This window comes from Tenebrio molitor, chromosome X (genome assembly GCF_963966145.1).
Source record: "Tenebrio molitor chromosome X, icTenMoli1.1, whole genome shotgun sequence".
Classification (NCBI taxonomy): Eukaryota; Metazoa; Arthropoda; class Insecta; order Coleoptera; family Tenebrionidae; genus Tenebrio; species Tenebrio molitor.
In genome coordinates this window covers 7,897,976-7,925,347 of record NC_091055.1, presented here as the reverse complement: position 1 = coordinate 7,925,347, position 27,372 = coordinate 7,897,976, and the positions used below count along the sequence as shown (strand labels likewise).

General features: G+C 36.6%; 1 protein-coding gene across 3 annotated transcripts in view; it reads left to right on the top strand.

The window, feature by feature from the left end:
* Nucleotides 1–27,372, top strand: part of Gfrl (Glial cell line-derived neurotrophic family receptor-like) — a 141,699-nt gene that overhangs the window by 110,930 nt on the left and 3,397 nt on the right. For 2 of the 3 annotated variants that reach the window (XM_069061530.1, XM_069061529.1), the window contains exons 3-14: nt 12,033–12,203; nt 14,650–14,794; nt 16,516–16,643; nt 17,031–17,324; nt 17,440–17,670; nt 22,071–22,311; nt 23,878–24,015; nt 24,165–24,370; nt 24,985–25,275; nt 25,381–25,445; nt 25,920–26,273; nt 26,393–26,512. In XM_069061530.1, the coding sequence (XP_068917631.1) occupies nt 12,033–12,203; nt 14,650–14,794; nt 16,516–16,643; nt 17,031–17,324; nt 17,440–17,670; nt 22,071–22,311; nt 23,878–24,015; nt 24,165–24,370; nt 24,985–25,275; nt 25,381–25,445; nt 25,920–26,273; nt 26,393–26,512 (2,384 nt within the window). The remainder of the gene's footprint in view (nt 1–12,032; nt 12,204–14,649; nt 14,795–16,515; nt 16,644–17,030; nt 17,325–17,439; nt 17,671–22,070; nt 22,312–23,877; nt 24,016–24,164; nt 24,371–24,984; nt 25,276–25,380; nt 25,446–25,919; nt 26,274–26,392; nt 26,513–27,372) is intronic. The other variant, XM_069061531.1, reaches the window with a different exon arrangement.

Genomic DNA, 27,372 nt, shown 5'->3' with positions numbered 1-27,372 from the left:
GTCTTAAAATGAGCAGTAATCCTTAGCGACCAGTTCGTCCTCCTTTTTACCCCGTGACAAGAAAGAGCGCCATTATTAGCCTTTAGTAAATTACTCCGAGGCAATTTATTTAAAATACCGAAGAAAGAGTTTTTCTTGTGGCAAGAAAAATCGATAGCGGAATAGTTCGATGGCGTGATCAGATTGTCGATAGGCGCAACAATTTAAACAATTTTAAGTTTAGATGTTTAATAAGATAAAATTTATGTAACCCACTTCAAGTTTCGTGTAAAAGAGAATTAAAATCTGAGAAAGCCATTAAAAAAAAGGATTACCTAAATTAAAATAAAACTTTGCTCTAACTCCATCAAGAGGGAATTTCGCATTCCACCAGAATGTACCAGAACATTAAACAATAATTAGATTGTGTGATTGGGACGAGTTTTAAATTTGTAAAAATAACTTCGCCGGGGTCAGGGCAAGTATCGATCCCTCTCAAATATGGCATTTTATTAATTTTAAAAAATTGGCATCATAAACTTAAAGTACCGCCGGAGGTGAATTATTTGTTGTACGCTTTCTGCCCCAAAATTTCCCTTTTTAATTCCGCTTTTTATCTGCTTTCGTTCTTAGATACGGGAAATATTTTTATTGTTTGCCGGAAATTCATACAAGAAACGGCGATATTCATGTGATCTCGCATATTGTTTCGAGACGCACATATTTTTTTTCTATTAAACTTGCAGCGCACTGGGCATGAACAACTTCCTCTTGTCAGTTATTCACTGTTCACCGAAAATATTACACACATCTCAGATTTATTTTAACTTTTATTTACATTTTACAGGGAAGCGAGATTCTCTGCTATAATAAATGTTTCGATTTTACACAAGAGGGTTTAAATCAAATGTATATATGAACAAGATATTTTTTTCTCCTCTTTGAGAAATGATGTTCAAAGAAATGTCAGCAAGAATAATTCATAGATGGAGAAATTTTATACATCGAACCGATCTTTGTATCTTTCCTTATTTTTATCAAGCATTAAGTGGTATTAAGAGCGCTCTCATCGCCCCAAAAGAAACCCCGAAAGAACATCGAAGACGTCTCACAACTTTTTTATATACCGATGATGCTTCACTGCCTCGTTCAAACACCAATTGATAATCTCTCAATTAAATAATGATTTTATCTATTATTGAAATTTTTTAAAAAACAATTGTCAAAACGTTGTCATGTTGGTATGAGCCAAACAGTGATTTTCATGATAATACGATTAGTCACACTGAGTGTCAACATTTTTTGAAAATAAATTCACGGGAAGTGAAGCGAACATAACCTCAACTATGATTTGGTGTAAAATTGTTATACCTACAGCTGCTCCATATGCGCACATTTTAGGGTGGTATAGTGTGGTTTTTTACTTAATTTTGACACTGACAATTGTTTATTAAAAAAATGTCACTATAATTCCCATTTAATTACATGTGTCGTTTATTTATCATTCTTCAGGTTAACTGAAATTTATGAACTTGAGAGAAGAATGTTACGTGCTTCATTGTAAGTTCCTCCCCTTTGTCGGGGTGTCGGGGTGCGCATCGCCTCGATTGCATGACATTATTCAAACAAATTAAACGATACCTTCGTTAAATTAAGATCTCTCTTAACTACCGGCAAGATTATGTCTCTATTAAGGACCCGCAAGTTGAAACTAAATGTTTACATTTGTTTTGTATGCGACTTGGTATTCCACCCTCCGAACAAATCAGACCTGAATAAGTCAAGTATCAACATGAAATGGAAATACGAAATAAACTCCGACTAGAACTCATTTCAAGATGTAAATTATATCAACGTGTAAGAACCACTCTGCTATTTTAAATATACAGCAAATTGTAATAACTGAACCAAAGCTTGCGAAATCATCCGGAATTACTATGTAAACACTTGTAATCAACACCCGAACTAGCGTTGCTCCAACTTCTTGCCATTACGAACGAAACGTGTTAATAATTGAATTTGAACATAAAAAGAAACTGGCCGAGGATTCTCGAACGGGGCTTGGATTATTAGCGTGGGGTTGGCGCTCATGCATTTTTAATTTGCCATTATTTAATGATTCTCGAAGTTTACTTCCCTTTATTTCAAACTTTAGTTTCAAAAAAATGCACATCCGATAATTTGTTCACTCTTGTGTAATTTGTGTAAGAGACTAGACCAACACTTTTATTATGAAATATAATTTTATCGACGCAAACAAAACTCAATCCATTATTTAATAATTCAAGCCATTAACTCTATAACTCTTTTACCATCAATTATTCCTCTAAAAACAAAAAGAATTTTGTCGACCTCAGCTATTTTAATTTTTTATTGAGACTCATTAATCTTGAATGCCAACCAAACTAAACAGAAACTAGTACATTTGCATAAAAAATCAGTGTAAACGTAGTTTGCCTACTGCTTGAAAGAAAAGCTTTCGATAAAACCTTTGCTTGGGATTTTGTATCTCTCACCCAACAAATTCCATGGAATTTTCCAAGATCGGGGCCTAAGTTATCGCGATTTGATGATGAGGCAGCTTGTGCAGTCTTATTGAACATGTAAGAATAAACCTAGAGAGACATGATGGAAATGATAGGCCTAGAGCGTCAAAATTTGTCGAGTCGGTCCTGGTGAGATAAGTTCGCAAGATATCCCGACGAAAATAAGAGCGTAATGTAATGAAAATTTAGTTGGGGTGAGGTTTGTTGATAAAAAAAAAAAACAGAGAATGACGACTTCTGGAAATCACAGTTCTTTTATGTATTTCACTCGTCAAGTAACAAAAATATCGAAACATTTATTTGACGCTCTCCCGGCGCATCCACCATTTGAACCGATTCAATTGCAGTATTTTTTTGTTTCCTGGAAAAGATAAAAATACGCAATGAATTCTATAACCCAGTGTTTTTAAATGTCATCGTTGTGTTTAATGACATTTCTTCGATTCATTTCTCGGCGCATCCTTCATTTTCTATGATCTATGCATAAAAAGATAATTTTTAATTTACTTTCAGAACCGAAATAGACTCGTGTCTATTCCGGTAAAAGTGAGAGCTTAATGTAATAAAAATTTAGTAGGAATGAGAATACAAAATAGCGACAAATATAGTTCTTGGATGTTCTTTGATTCCTCAAGCGAAAAAATATGAAAACATTTATTTGAAGTCTTTTCCGGCGCATCCACCATATTGAACTTGGAACTTTTTGAATTTATTGTCAAAGAAAAAACCATGATTTTTTTCAACAGAAATGTTTAAAAGGATATTGGCTCTCTGTCCCGGAGCATCAACCATTTTTATAATTTGTAAGTGTGCAGTCGGTATTAATTTAATTTTAAAAACAAAATAGACTCAAAGATCAGCCGACAAAAATGAGAGCGTAACATAATGAAAATTTAGTTGGGATGAGAATAGAAAATAAAGACTTTATGTAAAACGTACGTTTTAAATGTTCTTTAAACCGTCAAACAAAAAAATAAGGCCCCTTAATGAAAACGGTAATTTTACGTTCTCAAAACCAGACGAAAAGTAACTATTTTTCGCGCCATCTGTTGGTCTGTTTAGTAAGTTCACAACGAAACCGATAAAACTGATAATTGTTATGTCACAATAAACTATGTAAATAAGTAATTGTATTGCAAATACCTAGTAATTTCTAGTTTTGTTGGCAAGCTGATAACAAATACTATAAATAAATTGTTAATATGTATTAATAACTTTATTTATTTGAAAAAGGTAGATACAAAATAAATTTGTAATTTTTCCAATGATGTCTTTTGCTTTGTAGTTCGTGCGGTCGCCTAAAAAATTTAATGTGCATCTCTGCCAAAACGTGCGTTTAGTCTTCGGCTGTTTTCAAGCTTCGGCTGTGCCTCGGCCAGAAAAATCAGACTTTTAGGGAAAAAATGCACTTTTTGGCCTTGGTACACAAAACTATTATTTGAAATCTTTCAACACACCATTTTGATCGATAAACTTGGAACTTTTCGAGTTTATTGTCAAAGAATAAACTATTCTTTTAAGAGAAATGTTTAAAAATGTATTCGATTTTTGTCCCGGGGCATTCAGCATTTATATAATTTATATATGTGGAATTGTTGGTATATTTTTGAAGAGAGACGTGTAAATTTCGCCATTAAATTTTTGATGTATTTTATAAAATAATTTTCAGATGTCATCTGGTTTCGAGCAGTGGCAGTTGTAAATAATTTTAGTTGTACTGAAACGGATCGTTGATGACGTCAGAGAGTAGTAACTCTGTGACGGATCTATATTTGGGGGTTGTCGCGGAGGATGGCAAAAAGCGCACAGCGGGGTGAATTCAATTTGGGATTATCAGGTGTAAGTGCGCCAAGTTCGCGTAGGTCAGGGAAGGAGGACCGCGATCGCGAAGGGCGCGGATCAAAGGCACCCCAGTTGAAATACACACACGGGGGAAGGAGCGCAAAGGAACCCCGGATCAATACAGCACCTTGAATAATTTATAAAAGCGTTCTGGCCTGCACTGTTCTAGCGGCTTGAGCGTGTCGCCTCCGCCTCTATCCACTTCACCCCATTGTCTAAATAGTTCGCCCTCGCTGTCTCCACGATGACTCACCACTCTTGCGCGCTCTCCACTTTCGCCACTTCTTCCGCAGGCCGCCGCCACACGTGCTTATCGTGCTCGCGCTCCTCGCCAATCTCGCCGCCGCCGATCTCTGATAAGCGAATTGACCGAGACGATAAACAACTCTAATGCTATTAACTCCGATCGCAAAATCGAACTCGCTACCCTCGCATCATTCAAACGCAAGGACGCCCCTTCTGCCCCGGTCTCGCCTAACAACCCCACGCTTGACCGACCCTCCCTAATTGCCCCGATCGCGTAATCGACGACGTCTCAATCACCCCTACAAATGCCAATTACACACCAGGTGCACGGCCAAGGTCGAAAGGGTGCATCGGAGACGCTTCGACGGGACACAGACAGGTTGGGTCGCTTCAGATCAAGAATTCCATTTGTAGAGAGGAAATAATTCAGATTTTGTCGCTTTTTGACTACGAGCCCAACAGGGAACGCACCCTCGAAACACATTCGTTTTCATAAGTAAAGACTTGTACCATCCGAAGACTACCAACAGAAGCTTCCTTATCAAATCATACCGCTTCCACCCTACAACTCGCCTCCCTCACTCCTAAACTATAAAAAAAAACATTATAATGTTTCTTTATTAATATACTAAGCAACACAATTTTTAACTTCTAATGGAGTAAATAATACTCGAGACTGTTACATAATTATTATGCAGTAAATATTAAAATTTGTTTAAAACTGTTTATAAGTAAATGTATTTTAATATTGCGACGTAAAAGAATTTTTTTCAATATTTTTTTTAATGTATGTATATTAGACTTTGCTACATACAACTGTCCCAAAAAAGACGAGTCCATAGCTCTCTTTTTTATCGGAGGATTTTAATTATCTATACACCAAATTAAATTATAGGGCTTCAAGGCTAAACTGTCAAAACATTTTTAGTTTGAGGATAGACCATAGTAGTGTTTTTTTTCTTTTGTTTGTATTTTTGGTATGTAAGTTGTTTTCAGAATAAATCAAAATTATGTTCGAATTTGAAAAAAAAAACTATTTTGACAGTTTAGCCTTGAAGCCCTTTGTAGCCTGTTCACAACCATTTGATGTATAAATAATTAAAATCCTCCCATAAATACGTGAACTATAGACTCGTCTTTTTTTGGAACACTATGTAATATTTATATCCGGGTTTGCTTCCCAAGTTTCAGAAACTTTAGCGTTATAATTTTGTACACGGAGAATTTTGCAAAGTAAGTGTTGTGTACTGATGATTTTCAAAGAACAACAATAAAAGAGGTAAGTTTACCGACAACAACTATAGAAGATATGAGAGGGTGCCTCGACTCAAATAAATATTTCAGAGCTGGTGGTTGCGATCCAAGAAAATTTTAAATGATGTCTTCGCGTGCAGAGAACACGACGTCACTTTAAACATTTAAAGAATGATAAGAATTTGTTAAAATATTAAATAATTTTTATTTCAAATAATGTATTACTTGAAACAGCACCTTCGTTAAAATATTTATTCCTGGAACGGCTGGAAGAAATTATAAATATCCCTTCTTCACGGAGGGGTGGGCCTAACCCTACCTGCTTCCAGATGGCAAATTCCAGTTTCGTATAGATTTATGACCCATTATCGTGTCATAAATTATGACATTTTTTGATTAATAATGTAAAAGTAAGGTTTGCTTAAAATCTAATTAGCGTTTTACTTCTCTAATTTTACAAATAAATTTTCTGCACCAGCTTAGAATATATTTGACTACTGTTAACCTCTATTTCGTTCATTATGTCGCTTTTTCCGTATTGAATAAACACAAAATTATACAAAAATCTCTAATGCAGAAGACCTATTCATCAAATTAGTATTTTTAAAATTTCCCGAACTATTGAAAGATTTTGAAACTTTTTTTTAATAAAATAAGATTTCAATAAATTCACATTTTTATAGTCAAATATTAATAAAATTGCAGCATTCGAAATGTTCACACAAACAAACGATCTTTCACTATAACGTTTTTTATTTCGTAATTAATAATTCCAAGAATTTTCAAAAAAATGGCAATTGTTATTTGTTGAAGAAGTGAAGTTCGGACAGTTAATACATTTAATTTCAGGGACAAGGACTTAATGGGAGGATCTGATTTTCAAAACAAAACTTAGAGATCTTTGTTACAAGTATGTCAGTTAATTAGTAGGCGATGTTAGTAAATATCGTGCGTTCATTTAAATTTATCATCAAAGTTGGCGTTGAAGAGTCGATTGTGAACGCACCACTCGTGTTAAAACATAAACAGCTGATCCGTGATCCGTAATCCGTATAGTGCGTTCACAATTGACTCCTCAACGCCAACTTTGAGTATAAATTGGAAAGAACGCACGATACATTATTTAAATCGATAATGGCAAAGTTGTTTTTTTATCGGGTTTAAGTAAAAAAGAAAAATGGTTCTTTTTCAGTTATTGTGAAGCTTCTATACACCCTCCGTTGCTGCTTGTTCAAATGTTCAAATAAAAAATAATAATTTTTGGAAGTGCAACTTTTTCTCAAATACGTGCAAGACTATATGTAATAAGTATTTAAATTTCTTCTGATCCAACTTAGACAAATATTTTAACCTGTATTTTAGTAATATTGAAAGTGTTAACATTTAACAGACTCACTTTATATTTATCTAGCGATTTATTCGACCGATGTTAACTGAGCTTTACTAACGGAATTACACTAGACAGGTTACAAATTGGTGGATGCGCCGGGCTATTTCTGTTTTACTCATTTCCGATACCGACCGGGTCTGGATCTCCTAAATATACATTAACCTGTTTTATGTTTATTATGTAGATTTAGTTGGAAGATAACAGAATAAAAATTTTCATTGTTTGACAAGAATAAATGGAATTGGGTATATTGTACCAAACTCTTATCGACTATCTTTGTTCCGACAAATTTAAATTTAACACAATAATTTCCCTAACCGAATGAGAGAATATTCCACTCCTTCAGCTTCCAAACCTGAGTTTATTTCATTCGAACCGAGAAATTATATGTTATGTCTGCTTAAATAGATTCGGCATTTTATCCTACAAGACTTGCAAGAAATTTGGTTCATTTAGCCTAAATTTCCGCCATTTATCGAGTGCAGTGCAATGTGCACGACCCCAACAATCGAACAATCATGATAAATTTTCTTCCGATTATTCAGTTCAACTGTGACGTTTCGCCTCAACAAATTGGACCGCCTCGATTAGAAAATAGAAGAGGAAAAGTTTTAATAAAAACAGACGCATACACCGTTAAATAAGAATATGTAATGACACCAATTACTGCTGTGCTCAAGTACACATTACCATTATTAATGTAAGGTAAGGATGCGGATGTTGAGTAAGGGTTGGAAGGTCGTTGAAGCAAGATCTATGCAAATCGCTGTGCTGGTATTTAGACATACCGCGGATGCTTACGTCCAGGATAATTTAAGGATAACTTCAATAGTAATGAACGAGGCTGCTTTAAAACTAAACAGCAACATTAATTAAATTTGTTTTTCAACACACATGTTTATTTTTCATAAAATTGATATTGTATGAATGGTAATATAATATAGCCTTAAATACAAAATTGTTTACGCATCGTAATAACTAGACTAATTAATTACCGTTAATAGCTAGTAACATGGCAAAAATTTTAAACTATGTGGAAACCGATACAGGGTCGCTGTAAAGTATGGATATTGCTAAATATTTTCAGAACGGTTTAGCAGAGCTCGTTGAAATTTGGCAGACAATTAGAGGTGTTTAAATTCTATCATCTAAGATTTTTTCAATTTTCTATCATTTATTTTGAAGATACAAGGCTAACTTGATTTTTTTTAATGACACGAAAAAAGTATTTTTTGTGAATTCATTGACATGCCCACATTATGTATTTCGCGTTTAGACTTTTTATTTATTTTTTATTAAAATGTATTCTGTTTCAATTAAATGTCTTATTTTTACACTTATTATTAACTTTTATCTATTTTTCGGTCAACGTACTAATTTCAAAAAAAAAAACTCTATTATATTAAATTTGTCCCAAATTTCAACGAGCTCTGCTAAACCGTTCTGAAAATATTTAGGTGTGTCCATACTTTTTAGCGACCCTGTATAAATTTTAAAAGATATGTGTCCCAGAAATAAGTACATTAATTTTAACCACTAATAGAACTCGTTGAGAACACCATTTTAATGTACAATTTTTTCGAAATCTCATATTTATTTTTTACATTTTACCCTACCATTAATTAACGAGTCTTCCATCCATTTATCCAGTAATCTGACCCAATGACAATGACCGTGAAACAATTCTTTTCGTCACATGCATAAAGAAGCACCGGCCGCGGTAAAGAGATGAGAGCATTAATTAGTTCATTTTAAATCAAACTTCAAACAGCTATTGTTTGGTGATTCGGTGTTTGAAAATGCCTACATTTTCCAATAGTGAATACACGGACATTGTGTTAGTTTATGGTGAAGCTTTCGGGAACGCTGTTCAACCCCAGAAAATTTACACACAAAGTTTTCCAAATCATCCCACTGTGTGGGTACATTTAGGCATGTTGTGCAGTATCTCTGAGGTCACAAATCCTCTAAGGCTACAGCCCACGAACGTGGCAGACCACGTCCGCAGCTAATCGAAAAATAGGAATAATAGTTGTTTCGGTTTCATGTCAAAAACATTCAGTTTTTGCAATCCGATTTTGAGAATGGGTTTTTGCAAAAATAAACGACCAGCATAACTTTTTAGCAATTGTATTGACAACTGATGAGAGTGGACAAAGGATTTTCAATATGCAGGAAAAACATATCTGGACGGACGATGTTGGGGAACGCAATTTTCGGCACCAATTTTCGCTTAATGTTAGGGACGAAATTAGAAACGGACGATTTATTGTATTTCACATTATGCCACGACGACCAAATGGAGAAGCATATTTAAATGTTTTAAACAACGTGCTCTTTCAGCTGTTAGAAGATTTGCCTTTAGAAATTATTGCGAACGTATGATATCAGCACGATGATGCACCGTGTCACAATGCACGAATTGTACACTGACTCCAAATTAAGGACAGCAGAAAGCAGAGCAATAAAAATGGACAGAGAACCAAAACTCGCCGGATCGCTTGATTTTGTAGTTTCAAGGGGGGTCCATGAATCGTGACAGTGGCGTATTTTTGACATGTGTTATACGGGGTCATTATAAATGATTGTCTCAACGCAGTAGGCGTTGGTGACGTGTTGAATGTGCCGCAAGTTTTATAACATGAGTGAGACTAGCATCACCGATAGGTAGCGCTGCTGGCGGTAGCGTAAATTTGTCTACTAGTTCGTCTAACGTTGCGAAGCTAGCGGCACATCCCAAATTTGTGTGGGTTTTCAACGCCAACTGCGATGGGACGATCATTTATAATGACCCTGTATATCGGGCCTTCAAATAAATATATGTATATTTAGAGTAGGCGTAGGCGACATTCTAATTCTGTTAACAGTCCGGAGTTACGCAGGTTACATAGTAAGCTTTTCCCAATTTCATATTGTCATATTCCGTGGAGGGGGAATAGGGAGAATGCACTACAAAAAATAAAAATATTTTCGAATCTAATTTTGCAAACAATTGAATTTCCATAGGTTGCTCTAAATATAAATTTATTTGAAGGCCCGTTATTTATTATTGTGCATCAAATTACTGCATTAAGAAAACAGCTCTGTTCAGAACTATTTAATTATTATCGAAGATTTTCATTAAATATGTACGATGATACCTAACATAAATTAAACATCACCTTTGGTAATATTCTATTTTTTCAGCGTCCTCTAAATAACAAGTGTTCAATTGAAATGTTCATCAAGTTGGCTTTGACTTTATTTTTTAATATCGTAACATCGTAAATTAAGTTGGTTAGACAAAGATAGCGACAAAGATCAAAGCCAATTTGATGAACTTTTCAATTGAACACGTGTTATATTTCGGCGCCGCCACTGGCGAAAATATTTTGCGCAGATTTTGATAACTCACTGCGCTATTCTTTCTTGGGGCGAAATCTACGAAATTACTAAACGCAGATTTTCCCGCAGAATGCATAAGACGTGCCAAATCACCAGATCTAACTCCGTGTGATTTCTTTTTGTGGCGGTACACGGAAGAGTCAGTATATTCGGTCCTAATTGTTTCAATTATTACGAGATTACGAGAGCGACTGGAAAAATCCTGCTACAATGATTCCCAACAACGAAACATTTCTGTAAAGAGTGAAAGAATCATTTCGTCGCCGCCTTCAGTGTTGTATTAACAATAAGAGCAGCCACTTTGAACGCTTATTGTGATCAATTCTTATAGTCGTTTCGCTCAGTACACAAGATGAAGAAGACGATTTTAAAGAGATTTTCTCTGGCACTTCTAGAAGGATGAAGTGGTCTTAAGCCATCTTTACGACAGGAGAAGATTGTCGAGAGTGTATTAATTGTAATTTGTAGCAGATGTAACAAGTGATATACTATTTTGTGTTAAGATTTCTACGTGGGATGCCACACTTTACCCAGACTTTGTGATGACTTTTGAACATTAATAGAGGCTGTAGATTTTTTCAGTGAGTCTCTAATTATTACAATAATTTTAGAAAACATTTTACATGTAGTCTTTGATGTCAGTTGTAACTTATTGTAATCAACAATAAATAATGACCATAACATTCTAGTTACAAATACGTGAATTTTATGTTGTTTTTTTTTGTAATAACGCTTTCAATTCCTCAATTATTTTCATTTACACCACCATTCCAATTTCACTCTTCCGGATTTATGCCTTAATATTCAACAACCAATTCGGATACCAATTGAAATTAATGTAGGTATTGGGTGTTCATTTAAATTTCTCCTCAAAGTTGGCGTTGAAGAGTCGATTGTAAACGCACCACGGATTACGGATCACGGATCAGCTCTTTAATCTAACCTCACTTTTTGCGTTGTTTGTGTTTTTGGTTTTTACTCTGCAGACTGGCGAGTGGTGCGTTCACAATCGACTCTTCAACGCCAACTTTGTGGAAAATTAAATGAATACATACCCAATACTTAGTTGTGGAACACGTTGTATATGCGATAATTAATTCAATAAAACTAAATTTGCACGTGATAAATTATTAAAACTAAATTCGACAATGATAGTTTCGTGACTATGTTACATCTTTCTAAAGAAGCCGTTGTTTGTGTTTTCGGAAATGTTAGTAATATTTAGATGTATTTTTAATATTGAAACAAAGCGTTTTATTAAGTTTTTGTGCGAAATAATCCTCGTTGTATTATTTAGCGTGGCTGTCAGAGGACAAGTTGTAGTGATGTTTTGTAAATTCGAAAGTCTGTTAAATCCATAAATGTTTTAAGAGTTTGAAACTTTTTTTCAGTGGCATGTTCAACAGTGACTGTAACGAAATGCCAGGCGGCCCTTCGCACTCTTCAAGCCTTTCCATTCTTCAAGCCAACATGTTTGTGTCGGGAACCTCACGCGGACCCAGAATGCAATTCCTTCAGGGACTTTCTCTTCGATCACCCGTGCTCATTCGTCACGAAAAAAGGTAAATTTCTTGAATAAGAAAATATTAACGTGTCAATATTTTATCACTCAGATCTCTTACACAGAGACAAACATTTCCCCATGAATAAGTTAAACAACAAATAAAGTCAATCAATCGTCTGTTTACGCTCCGCATTCAATATTTCACTGATCAAATATGAATTGTGGGGGCGCTTTTAGGCCGCGAAAGAAGTCATGAACGCGTTAATGAGCGCTAATGCGAGAAATCTAAAATCTGTGCCAACTTCCAGGAGGCATTATAAATTAATCGGAGATTTTTACGGTGCGTTCGGTAAATATTTAAATTTAACAAGGGTAGAAAAGTTGGAATACAAGTCTGAACTTATTTAGAATTAATCACGGAGAAATAACAAACGCGCTAAATTAAAATTTATGTATGCCGCTTAAGCCGAGCTTTTTAAGCCGGGAGCGACGTGTCGAGGTCCAGTCGGTGGTTGCAGTGATATACGATTCTGGGTGCATTTTACGGGTGGTATGAAGACTTCTTGATGTCGAATTCGTGTTAGCCACTACGGCAAGTTTATGAACCGCTCTAAAGTCGGTTCTTCTCAAGATATGTAGGCCCCTCGAAATTTCAACCGACGAGTAATCTAATAATAAAATTTGAAAATATGTATTACCCCCGTCGTAAAATTTTGACGTAACGAACGGAAATGAGGCTGAAAACGATAGGGGAGAAGGAGGCCGGCTGGAAATATAAAGTTCTTCCTCCTCCAGCACGCAATCATGGGGTTGTAGCTTCCGGTCACTCTAATCAAAAGGGACAATATGGAGGGTTTAACTAAATCTAGACACCTGAATGAGTTTCCACTATTTTCCATTAATTTTAAAGTCCGCTCACGAAAATCCACCGCTCCGAGAATATCTATTAAAACTAGCGCTGAAAAATACGACTATCATCCGGAAAGTAATATTTCTCGTCAAGTGAAAAATTGTTATCATAATTCACGCTTCAGGAATGAAATTAACGGATTGTGTCATTTCGATGTTAATTATTTTTGAAGTGATCGATTTGAAAGGACGCCCTCGGGGATCCACTCCATAACTATCGCGATACATTTTTTATAAAGTCGGCAGAATGGACGCCTAAAATAATAATTATTTGAAAGTAGTTCGAGAGTGAAAATGGATTTTTCGCTTGAAACGACAGATCGGAAGTAACCGTGGTTGAAGCTCATTTCCGTATTCTCGCATTTTCAACAACGGCGCTCCACATCTAATTCTTTTCCACTTTTAAACTGCACTTATTGTGTATTTTTTTATTAGCAGTCATTTTACGGCTCATTTAGATTACATCGACGAAGACTCACCCTCTGAATACCTAATGTTCCTACCGTATTATATTTTCCGGCGACTACCTAAGTTCTTAAATAAAAAAAAACACGATTTAGGATAACACAGCTATATTTTAACTGGGCACATCTTACAAGCGGAATATAAGAGAAAGACACAAAAAGGAGTATTTTAAGATGTCTTTTCTAAATACTAAACAACCTTCGCTGGTTACTTTTATCGTGGTAAAATAAACAACAGCAGCTTCCGTATCAAGTATTCTGTTGTGCTATGCAGATTAAATTTAACGTTTATTCGGTCTGAATATTCATCAAATGATACATCAAGATGTGGTTTACGGTAACACATGGCAATATAGATATTGATCTGATTTAGAAGACAGTTATCTTTTAATGGTTCAGACTTCAGCCGCTTCGTTTTTAGCAATTTTTATTTCGTCAGAGAGACAAATCTCCATTTTTAACTGTAGTTGATCGAGTGCGAACGCCTCCGTGACTTATTTCCATATTTTCGAGTTGGTAATCTGTTTCGGTGCGCTTTTTCTAAGGTGAAACGGAAGAAGCGTTTTATCTTGTGTGTTAGATGTTGTGATTGGTCGTTGATGGTGAAATCGGGCGTCCGGATTTCCTTGCAGGATATCATTTTGATATATTTGCGCTAATATAATGTTTGTGTTGTCCGAGTGTTGGAAATTGTTTTAGTTCCGTTCGTTAAACGTCGACGTCGAGATTGAAGAATGGGCACATATTACAGATCGCATTTAATTTGTAGTTTGTACTATCCCGGCGAGAACCTCCGCCATAAATATCGTCCAGTCGCATTGAAATAGGCAATTGGCCGTCTTGTTGAAACGTATGTTTTCGTTGTTTTCCACTTCCGTTCGTGATTGTCGGTCCAACGCGTTCTTCGCCGCGAGCCCAACTTTTAGTACTTCCTTTTTTATTTGAACTTGTTTGATTGCTTTATCGGTTGTTGCGATTGAGTGTTTGGAGCAAGCTGGGAAATGATGCTGCAGGAACACAATTAAGGCTCAACTGCTTTCCCTCGTTGCTTCTAATAACGATATCATAATACATCGGGAATGTTGAAGGGGCTGAGCGATGGGGAGACAGTAATTGTGTGGTTCATTTTAGAGAAAGACCCTTACCCCGTGGACGCTTTGCCGACGTGCAATTACGCCTTATCCGTATGCCAGCAAGAAGGCAAATGTCTCAAACTATACGAGGATTTCAAATCCAACTGCAAGGTGCGAGATAACAAATGTCGCATGGACGACAGGTAAGTGGGAGTTAAACAGTGGCGGTTTCTCACAGGCAAGGGAGGCTCCGCTTTCCCAACTAAACACCAATAACCACGTTTCTTTCACTTTTCGTTCAACTAAAAAGAAATACATCATTTGAAACGCTTACGTCGGTTATCGCCGGGCCTCAGCCCAGAAGGAACCACATACAAGTACGGTGCGATCAACAATTACTTAGATAAGGGGCGGCTATGGCTTTGACAGTGTCAGATTTTTTGACAACTCAGCTAGTAAACGTCAAACAACTGTCACTATCAAATTTTCACGCAAACATGGTTTTTACTTCAGAACATAAAAGGTTCATCATTGGATCGTAATGGTGTTTTCAATAACGGAGAATGGACATACAGCGCCGTTGCCTGTTTGGCTGAGTTTCCACAAAAATTTCAAAATTTAAATAGGTATATGCAACCAAAAATACTTCCGTGAATTCCAGACATCTGTCGACCTGCGGCCATCTTCTTTGATCAAAATAATTGTTAATCGCATGGTACAAAGTCTTCAAATTATTACAATTTTCACATGATCTTATTATTATTAAATAAATTCTCGACAGATACTCCATTACGTTGTAACTCGATGACTAAAAAATCAACAAATCTATATCCAATTTTCCAACATTTGGTTTTGTTTTTACTTTTTTTAAATTTATCTGTCCAAGAACTTTTAGCATTGAATTCTATACGACAGTAGCTCTACAATTTATTTGTATAATAAACAATAAACCTTGCTTCTAAACCCCAAATTTTCTGCGTTCGCATTTATTTATTTATTTTCAAACCACAACACCATATTGATAAGTCAATAAATGTGAAAGATATAAATTTCAGGAGGTTGATATTTGCTTTGCTACGACACAATCTCTAAAATAATCGTTTTCGATGTGATCCAGCTTATTTGAACACAAAAAATTATTTTGCCGGTGCCTAGACCATCCTAATTGATTCATTTATTCAAATTAATATTATGGGCAGCAATTTGAAGGTTTTATCGTCCAGTGCGTATATAAAAATGTTACATCACAACAATTACATTTTCTTCTAGAACAAAAAAAAAACTACATTACATTATTTCTAACTTTGCCCGGCGCCTCCACCATTTAAAAAAAATCTTCGTAAAGGGATATTCTTTGTCTTGTATTTTCTATGATCCAAATAAGTTATATCGGTGAGAAAAATGATGTATGTGACTTTGTAGTCATTTATTATGTTTCAGATTTTCCATTATTTTACTCCTAAGACCTCCTGCCCACAATTTCTAACTAAACAATTTGACAGTTTTTTTTTTGTTGACGATTTTTTTTTTTGGTTATTGTCATATTATAATAACATCCTCATTGAAGAATTGTAACTAAACTTTTTATTTTATTTTTATCGAAACGTATTATGGTTTTTGGAGTTTAGTTTGAATGAAAAATATATTTTGTTATATTTATATAATATTTAATTTATGGCTCGAAGTTACTGGATGGTTCTTGCTGGGCATCGATTAATATTGTATACTCTAAATTATTACAATTTAGGTAATAAATGTCGTCGAGAAGAGAAGCATTTTTATTGGATAAATGTGCGTAACGTGTAATACAAACCCTCAGAAAACCATTAGCCTCCCCGAGTCGAACGCGCCGCCACTGGCATTAAATAACCTTCAACCCTATACGTTTTATCGCGTTCGAAATGAAACGATTCACATCTTACAGAGATCTGTGTCACAAGTCGTGGACCAATTTGCGTCGGTCTCCCATGTTCGGCTGCATATGTCCGAATAATCATAACAAGAAACGATGCGATCGAATTTTCAGCATGGTAAACCACAACCCCTGCGTGGGTAAGTAGGCATCCTTCCGATCCGTCTCCAGCCATCTTGTGCGGCTGCTACATCCCTTTGATTCTGACCCTACAATCTGATCAGTTTCTTCCAATCCTTTAATCCGATGTGCCTGCACGATCACAGAGAACGTTGATTTAATTCCACCTTAAGGAGTGAATGATACGGCGATAGAATGGAAGAAGGGTCTATTGCTTGGGGGGAGTGTCAGGGAGAGAGTCAGCCCGTTCCAGATCCAGAATTGTCTGTTTTTGCATGTCGAAGTGGGTCCTGTTGCACTAGTTCCGGAATTTGATTGGTCCGAGTTGACTAGCACAGAGCATGTCGGTGTGGTACTCCATCCCGGTGCCCCTTCCGGTACTCTTTTCTTTATTTACTTTGTTTCAGACATTCTTCCACCTGTTCCGTATCCCGAAACTGCACAGCCTCCACTAGATCCCGATCAGGAGTTTATTAGAAATTTCTGGTCACCACCCACCAACCTCTATCCTTACTTTTTGTTCCCTTCTTCAACGCACGGCACAGCCCACGGCACTTTCCGCACGCACAGCAACACCGGCACAATCACTGGCATGGGCACCGCCACAGGCACCGCCACCAACAGCACCGCCTTTGGCTCTCACTCGTCCGTAGAAGAGACGCTCGTCACCTCCTTACAGTTTCCAGAGCTCGTCGTTCCGGGTGAGAGCGCTTTCTCTACAGTACTTCTGTACAGTATTGTTTCCTTGGTTGTGTCTTTCGCCTTGTTAGCGTAGCGTCAGATCGGTGGACTTCATTTCAGTTAAGCTGATTTCAGCTTCGGACAATACGTCTGCCTCATTTGACTACGGGCTAGGCAATGCCATTGTCGAAAACCCGCTAGTAGACGCGGCCAACGGACTGGACGCGCACGCTGACCACAATCACATCAGTGTGAGTGTCTTAAAGAACAATGGGAAACCACCGGTGAGCTCTAACATCAGTCCGTATCCAGAGGATCTCGACGGGTCTGCCGGCGGGGTGTCCGCACAGCACCAGAAGTACCCAAGTAGGTATACGAGCGCCGCGACTCCGGGGCTGACAACGAGAGTGGCTCTAGAAGCTCGTGGAACCCCGGGGTTTGGGCCAGTCCGGTCGTCGGGGCGTTCGAGGGACACGCGGGTCGACCGGGCAGGCGGCGGCCAGGCCAGCCTCTCTGATCCACACCGAGGGTGTACGACCCCAAAGCGATCGTCAACTTGACGCAACTCTGCTCTTTCCATAAAATCTCGATACTTTCGAATTCTCTCCACAGCCGATATGAAAACGTCACTGCTCTCTGACCACGCTCGTATATACCTCGTCGCTACCAAAATTCGTATAGATTTTTCACCTTTTGATCTAACCCCTCATTGTGCTTCCGCATTTCTTCTGATTTCTTCTTCGATAAAGCAATTTTCTCATTTCGATGTTCTTTTTAGAGGTTTTTCTACGGTTTGTGAATTATTTTCTAAAAGACTGCATTCTTTTCCAAATGAACTGCATATATCTACTACGTACATATTACACCGTCACAATAACAAAAAAAAAAAAAAAAACAATGTATGTATTTGCGTTTTGTACTTTGCCAAATTGTACTTTAGTTTTTATTGTTTATTTCTGAAATGTCAAATTTCTTACTTAATTTCCTTTACCATTATATTTACAGTTAAAATTATTCGACAAAAATATTTCTAAACACTATTCAAAACTAAAATTGAATACTGAACATTCTAAAAAAAATAAAAACGATAATGTATAATTGATATAAATAAACATTTATTTTTTATATTTTGTTTTAATTAATATTTTTATTAAATATGTCATTGAATAATTACATGACATATCACAAGAAACATTAAAAAAAAATACAATTTCAATACAATTAATTTATAATTATACAATGTGATCCACAAAAATAAAAGATAAGAGGTTCCTCTGGAAAACAAAATCTCTGAATAGGTACGTTGTGTGATGTAACTTGATAAGCTGGCACTTGTCAATTTTGACATTTACGTGAATTTTATTTTGAAAATAATTTTCGCTCGAAAAGATACAACAGTCATGCCAAAATCCTACTTTAGAAATTGGAACGAAAAAAATAGTGACCGGCATTGCCATACACAACATTGTCTGACATCGATTGACGCGCCGCCAAGCGGCGGAGCGCGGCGTTTTTCGGTGTTGGTTTCGTATTTGACGACGTGTAAAATCGGATTTTTCAAAGTAAGAAATGAAAATTATTTAGAAAAAAAAGTTTGATCAATCGGGGAGGTGTTTGCTGTGTTCCGGGTTGCAAAAATACCGAAAAAAAGAATCGGTAATTGAAATTTTAATAATGTATTTGGCATGCGTACTTGCTAACAATAAAGAACCTCTTATTCGTAAGAATTAAAAAACAACAATTAATTGTTACCTTTTATACAATAAATAAACAGTTGACGCAGTTAATTTCAGTTGCATTAATAATTTACATGATTAATATAGTACGTTAAATATACTGGACAAAGTACGTGAAGTAAAGCCATTGAATGTTAGGAATTAGTGCCTCTCTAAATATGTTTTTATATCGCCAAATCTCAAAAATCACACTAAAAACGTTCCGAATCGAAATTTTGTCGTTGAACTTGCTCATTTGTATTGAAAATATAGCAACAATTTATAACGGGTGACTATTAAAATTTTCACTTAGGGTTGGCTATGGATCATTCTTTGTTTTCCGTTGCACCTTAGACACTGACAAGTTTGACATTTCAATAAATGTTTTTTCTCTTAATTTGGTTATGTTTCAGTTGTACTGACTGACATTTGTCGTTCGTTCTTACGTGTGTATAAAGTAACAGAAAAAATAAAAACTCGTTCAAAGCCAACTCCAAGTGAAAATTTTAATAGTCACCCGTTAGAGATTGCTGTTTTGCTATTCTTACACCGGCAAATTTCAAAAATCTGTAAAAACGTTCCGAATCGAAAATTTTACCTTTAAACAGTTCGTATCAATCAACTGAACTGAAAGCCGCAAGTTATTATTTGCAGGATTTATTGTACACTTGAATGCGAACATTTAAAAAATTCCTATGTTTTAATGAGTGATAGATTTTAGATTTCGTTTAACTCGGTGAGATATTTCAGACTTTCCCGATACATTCGTCATTTTTGTGATTGGCAACTTTCTTAATTATTATTATCATAGAGGAAGATTAACAATTTCTATGTACGTTTTATCTCAACGAAATTTAGTGTGTTTGAGTTTTCATCTAACTTATCAGTCAACAGTGGTCATCTACAGATGTTTTTTAAATACTAGTATGTACAAAAAAAAACTGAGTCATCTGGAGATTTCAAAGAGTCCAGAAAACCATTTTTTTACATCTAAAACGATAGGGATAAACTAACCCTGTCCATGCACATTCTACGCCACAGACATAACAATAGTAAATAATTAGTTAAACCATAGCAACCCGGCAATGCCATGAACAAAAATACAACAAAATTATTGTTGCTTGACAACCCCCAGTTACGTTTTTAATTCCCTTTAATTCAGTAGCGTACCTACTGACAATTTTAACCAAAATTTAATTTATTTTTATCTCGAAAACGAAAAGACTTTTATTAGATAATTTTTTTGTGTATGAGTTCTACTCATCCTCACCTATTACCAGTCTTTTTTTGTACTAGCATTTAAAAAAACACTCTGTATAATGGAAACAACTCAGAAAAATCAAAAACTCTATTTTAACACTAATTGTATCAATAAAATAAACTTTTGGATTAAATTTAATAGCATGCATTAATTAGCAATGTTAAAAACATGACACCTGACAATAGTGTGATCAGCAATACATAGAAAATGAAAATTCATGCCAGAGATCGATGAACAATTTGTGATAAAATTCCTCAAATGTGTACGAACATTTTAGACAATATTTATTTTGTTCAATGGTCTAACTCACAAACTCACGGAGTTTATCCGACGAAATTGGACGATTTAATGTTTCTTGTGATAAAATGAAACATGTTCCATTTGTTGCTAGTTGTCCAAAAAAACAGGAGAGAATCTGTTAAGAATAATAGGAAAACATGTTTTAAATGTTAAACATCGCTTTTAACAATTAAACAATTTTTAATTGAAAATAGTAAACGAACTTTTTTCAGTTACGACAAGAAATATTCAGACGGAATTTCCCATTGTAATTAACGTTGAGTAAAACTTGCTATTATGAAAAAAAGTTTTGCCACAGAAAAGCCCTTTAAAAAATATGTTTTCCACTCACAAAAATAAACGTTTACTTAATTTTAGAAAAAAATGTTATTCTTGGAAAAATGTTGCATACGTTTTTACTGTTATTATTTTTCTCTTTGCCTTAGGCAAAAATAAAAAACAAAAGAATATTTTTGGTTGAAAATGTACGTACGTTTTAAGTGATAAAAAGTAAATAATACATATTAATAATGCGTCAATGTACTCAAGTTGCTTTTGAATTTTTTGTTGTAAAGGATTACTTTGCTGTTGGATAATTAATTAGCTGTTTACGTTTGTACATATAATTTAATTAAATTTGCTTTAGTTTTTTTCCGTCAGACAGCTACAAATTGTTGTAGCTTAGAAATTTGACGGGTTTTAGTTGTTTGATTTTTTTATTTTGTGATACGAATAATCTGTGTCCATCGTTGAAAGATGATCTTCGCACCCGGAGACTGTTGATAGCAGTGACACTTTCAAATCGCTTGGTATCTCGACTCTCACTTTATACGCTTTACTTTCTTCTGATCTTTCTTTTCGGTGTTGTTTATGAGAAAGGGTAGAATGTTTGGTTACCATCGGCAATAGTAAGATTAAGACCGGGTGTGAAAGCTGGGTCCTTCGTCCTGCGTCGCGTCCGTTCGGCCCAGTGCAGAGTGCATGCGAATTCAGTAAGCCTTTAGCCAGATTCTTGAAATTCAATAGAAGTCGTGCACATGTTTGATGCACTTCGTACCCCGGCACGTAGAACCATCTGCATGGTCTCTTGTTTGGGGATCGCACGTATTATACTTTATATATATTATATATATTACATTATATCTCATGCGCTCGACTTGTGCAGAATGATCTACTGGTAACCCCTTTGATGCACCGATGACTCCCTCGGCCCCGGACCTCCGACTATCCATCTCGGCATGTCATTTTTCGTATATTGCTCGACCGCTCCCACTAATTATTAATTGAAATTTCAATTCCGCCCCACTAAATTTTTCAAGTCCTCTCCAGGACCGTCGGCAATTATCTCTCAATGCAGAAAACGTCGTCATTTTGCGATTTACTTTGCCGAGCATGCCGTGCATCTGTTTATTAAGAGCCAAGACAAATAAAGTAAATCGAAATCGACAAACTCTGAGTGTCGACAAACACACCCCTTCTAACAAACTGTCAGTGAATGGAGCTCCTTTCAGGTTCGACTGACCATAGCCGTTCAGAATCGAACGAGGTAGCTAAGATAATATTTCAAAGCACCTGCCACTTAGCTATGGAAAGCTGCAATAACAACTACCACTGCAAATTGTCGCTGAACCCCATCTTGCTCCACTGCGACATGTCTCGGTGCAACAGAAACTCCTGCATGGAAGCTCTTCAGAGTTTTTACAGAAAACCGACCCTCCCCTGGAACGTCGAAATCGCCTTTTGTCTTTGCAAGTACGCTTTGTTTCATTATAGCCCAAGGTCTATCATACAGTTAAAACACAAATTAATTAACTACCCCGAAACAAACGATACTTTCAACACAAACACCCGATCTCTAACTCGAACATTTCATCTCAACCAACTCATACGACTACAAATATCAACTTCAACACTTTATTCTAGCCAGTAACACAGGTACATCCATAATATAGTAGAAGACACGGATTTCCGACAATTAACTCCGCAGCCAAAGCGAGTTTCTCTCGACCTTGCCTCATCCTATCGCCCCACAAAAAATCAAAACTTAATTAAAACCACTTTTTCATCCAAAACTTGTGGCTCTAATTGTTTCCTTAAATTCATTTGCACCAATTCTGTCAAACTAACTCAACTCACACCCCACCTGGAAATCCAAACAACCTGACAAAAATGACGTTTACGTTTAACAAAAAATTTCCGACCAGAACCAGAGTTTTCAGTAAAAATATGTTCCACAAAATTGTTTTCAAACCACTATTATTCTTGGATGTTTTGTAGTTGCTCGGCTCGGTTCATTGTTTACGTCTTTCATTTCTCTGTTAGAATCGATACATGTTAATTTGTTGTTCAAACTAATCGAACCGAAACGGTGCACATCTCGTGGGAAGTAATTTCACGTCGAAATTTGTCACCACCTAAACTGGTGAGTGAATTTTATCCGATCACCGCGTAACATGTGGAAAATTAAATTTTTCTTCTTTCCGTTATTGCGCTGTTAGAGTGGGCAAAAGGTTTAATTCAACGATAGAGGCTGCCATATAACTTCTTAACGACATCATCCACAAGGTTTTCAAGCTTTCACTTAAAATTACGGAACCAGCTGAAAAATAACCGAATATCGACGATAAATTGGAGCGATTCTTCCACATTGTATCGCACATCGAATTTATATTAAAAACAAAAACAGCAAGAATCTGCTCCTAATTTTTTTACGCTGCTGCGCTATTTCATCAGGGATTTCGCTATATCTAATATGTGTTCCTGCAAAATATCGTGAGAGATATTAGCTTGCAAATGGAGCGTTCACAATTCAGCCAGAGCTGAAGTCATTGTAATATTAATGAAGATTTCTTGCGATGCAGGGAGATTCGAAGATATGATTAAATAAAACAATCAAATGTTTACGACGAAAAACGAAATTCTTACTCCCGATCCGTCCCAAAAATAATAATCGCGCGCAACTAATGGCTGACAGATTAATTACGGATATCCGATTACAAAAACGGCGTTAATTAAATTTAAAATCAACGCGGTAGTTTAATTATTTTATTTGTCACGCTTCAAATCGTCAATTTTACAATATTTCCACTTTAGATCGAATTGTTTGAAAATGGTTCAAAACTAAATTAAAAATACGAACTGAAATTTATTTTTACAGTCGCATTGACAGATTAAATCAAGAAACAAAAGGAACACTCAACAGTCGATTACTCTTTTATTATTTTACAATTTGCCACAACAAATGGAAATTTAATCGAGTCTTCTACTATAGCAATTTCGCTAGAATCTGATAGAACTTGAAGTTGGGTTGTTTTTTAGAAAAACAGACAATAAGCAGGACCAGTGTTTGATAGCGCAGGAAAAACTGCATCCAGTTTGCGCGCAAAGAATTGAAGGATCTCCTCAACCGACTTGTTTGTCTTTGGCTAAAAACTGCCGAGAGAATAAGGAGTGCAGGTATGTATTTCGGCAAAAAGCTGGTGAGTACATTTGCTGAGGAACAGTGTTAAAACAGACAGCAATTTCTGTTGAGAACACTCAAATCTGCCCAATGTGAGTGGGACAGTGTCTAAAACATAAATCTTTGGTCTTTTTGGAACTCATAGATCTCGGCTGGAGTACTACGAGCAGTCCTGCGCGGTGGACAGCGTCACCAAGAAATGTGCAGGGTCACCTGGCGAGTGCAGGACGGCCATGTTAGGCATCCTCGGTACGAACTTGCGGGCCACGTGCGCCTGCAAGGGTACGGACATGACGGAATTGTACGAATGTTTAGGTTGGCAAAGACTGCTTTGGGTGAATCCCTGCGTAGGTAGGTTTCTATCTCTCCATCGAGCAAAGTAGAACTGTCAAACCGTCATTTCGCCCCCTCTTATACAGTGCGCCCAGAAATGTGGTAGCAACTTTTACACAAAGTGTCACGAGATGGCACTTTCGAAAAGCCAAATTTGTTCAATCTTGCAACATTTAATTTTTGAATTTGTTAGAGGAATAGGTATGTTAAGGAGGTTTTCCGAACAATTTTTACCCCCGATTTGTGCACTAAAATTTGTCGAGATGTTGCTCGAAGGGTTCAGTTATGCATTGAGCATAATGGTGATCAATTTGAACATTTTCAATAAAATTTAAATTTGAATGTTTTACGTTTGACAATTCTTGACATTTATTTATCTCAATTTAGATAGCGGCGTTGCCAGGCATAAAAAAGGTCTCTGTAAAAAAGTGTCATCTTGCGGAACGAATCGAAAAACTTGCTACCACATTTCTGGGCGCTCTGTATTAATCTCGCTCGTTTTTTTTTTTTGAGTGAGAGGAGGTTGTATGCGTGTTTGTAACACTTGTTTAGAAGTGAATCTCTGACAGTTTGACGAGTAGACTCCTCGCTTTATCATCGTCTGGACTGGCGTTAAATCGGTCCGTTTTCAGTCGAATCTCAAAAGGATTTTCACATGAAAAAGGCGGCCGAAATGGCTGCACTTACGACGCCCTCGACCACCAAAGCCACCACCCCGTTGGAAGTCAGGACCAGACCCAATTTCGCCATCCATCATATCACCGTGATGACCGCCACCGAAGCGCCGCTCCAGACGCGGGAAAACACAATCGCCGAATTTATCCCACCTCCGCAGCCGTTCATCCCGACTTCCACCACCACGACTACTACTACCACTGCCACTACCACCACCACAGCGATGGCCACCACCACCATTCCTCCGAGTAATTAATTTTATTTAATTATATCGCATCCAATTAATATAACGAGCTTCTGTACACTCGTACGTGCCCGCGTACGGGCCCATTCTAAACGACTTTTGTTTCCAGAGTACTGTGTGTTTCCGAGACCACAATTTCCCAACCAATATATAAAAGAAGGTTCATTTAAAAGGGTAAGCATTCAAACTGTGCACGTGCAGTTTACTTCAGCCGGAAAACTACTCACAACTACCCTACAACTCTAATTAACTGATTTCCCAAAGACGCACTTCATTATTCCACCCCTCTGAACAAAGCGATTTCGCCGATTTGTCGAAAAATCACATGATTAGTTAATCGAAATATTACCGACGTTCTCGCCCCGGGCACACTCACAAAAAACCATCGAAACAACCCCGATAATTATCATCGCACACGACGACAAAACATTTTTACTTCTTCACTAAATATGAGACAACCAAAAAAGAGGGGAAGGAGTGATCGAACGGTCGGTTTCACAAAGGTTTTTTCGATTTGATTGGTTGATGCGATCATTTTTGACAAGCCTGTCAAAAATCGCAAAATCAATAGAGCTTTGTCGGGTCCGAATCCGGAAACCGTTTTATTATCGTAAGCGCTTAATATCTCCTAAATGTTTGTTCTTTCAGATATATCACGAAGATGAATTCGAATGTTCGGACGTTTGCGAATGTGAAGTAGGGGAAAAGTTATCCTGTAAAACCATTTGTATAGATCGAATGCCTTGCAAAACGGAATTCGCATACTATAACCACGCTGCACCCGCATATCAAGCTTTCAGGGGGCGGTGTTTGTGCTATTCCGGACGTTTTATTTGTATGAAACCATCCCCAAGCGATTACAACTTACCGCAAGGAGTTTTTCTATTTCTTGGATACAGCGAAGTTGATGAAAAGAAACTTAATATAAATCAAACCAGAATTGTCGTTCAAGATGTTGTCCGAGTTTTGCAAAACTTTATCAAAGAAGAAGCCGTCAACGGAGTAAGAGTCGTTTCACACGTTTTTATTAAACCTTTTAAAAACCTCCACACTCCAATCGTAAAAAACTCAATTGCGTCATTTACTTTGCTCGTTGCTGATCAGTGTTTTATTTTTTCCAGACCCAATGTACCTTGGAATTATTTAATATGACGAGGGAAAATGTCATTATAGCGGGGAAGTTGTCGGAGGAAGTTGATTATACCACGCTTTCTCCGATGGAAAGCTTAGCTAAAGAGAAGGTAAATAAGCAGCGTTTCTGTTTGTCACATTAACGACTATCGATCTAGCGGTATTCTTGAATAAATCATTCTAATAACACCTTTTATTCGGATGCCAATATTGTATACACTTGACACGGTTCGATATCGTACTTAACATGACGATTAACGACCTCACAAACGTTCTGTACTAAATTGGAAGTGAAGATTTTTAAAAATTGTCTACGATTCTCCGTCTTTTTCTGAAATCAATTGTACATCCTTACTGTGGGAGGCCCAAAGCGTTATATTATCAAACCCCCTAACTGTACTCGAGCCGATCAATAAATTCACTAGGATCTATTCAAATTTTATGATTTAAGATCGACATACAATATTCACAATAGCCTAACCACCCGCTCTGCTACTAGCGAACATTTATTTTTCCCTGCGTGGCTGGGGTCGGCAAAGCGTGGTTCGCTTCATAAAGCTATTGTATGTTGGCTTTACCATATCACTATGCAGTCAACAAGATTCTATAGCGGAATTTAACTTCTTGGTTTCAACAATTATGGGACAATAGGTCGATTTATTTCGCCATAAATAATAAATTTCAAACGTTTTGCCAACAGCGATTGTCTTGACAAAGTGTCCCACTTACAAAAACCACAAGGGCCTCTAATTTATCACTTGCAGATGAAAAATGATCGAATCCCGCTTTTGTGGCCTGTCGTAATTACAAACCAATACGATGTTGATACAACTTTTTCTTCCGAATAACCAAACAAGTAATAAAATACTAAATTGACACGAAAACCTTGACCCCTATAAATTACAGTCATTACAAATATCACAAACAACTTGTTTTGTTTACTAATTCACTCGGCTCGTGGTTGGGGTAA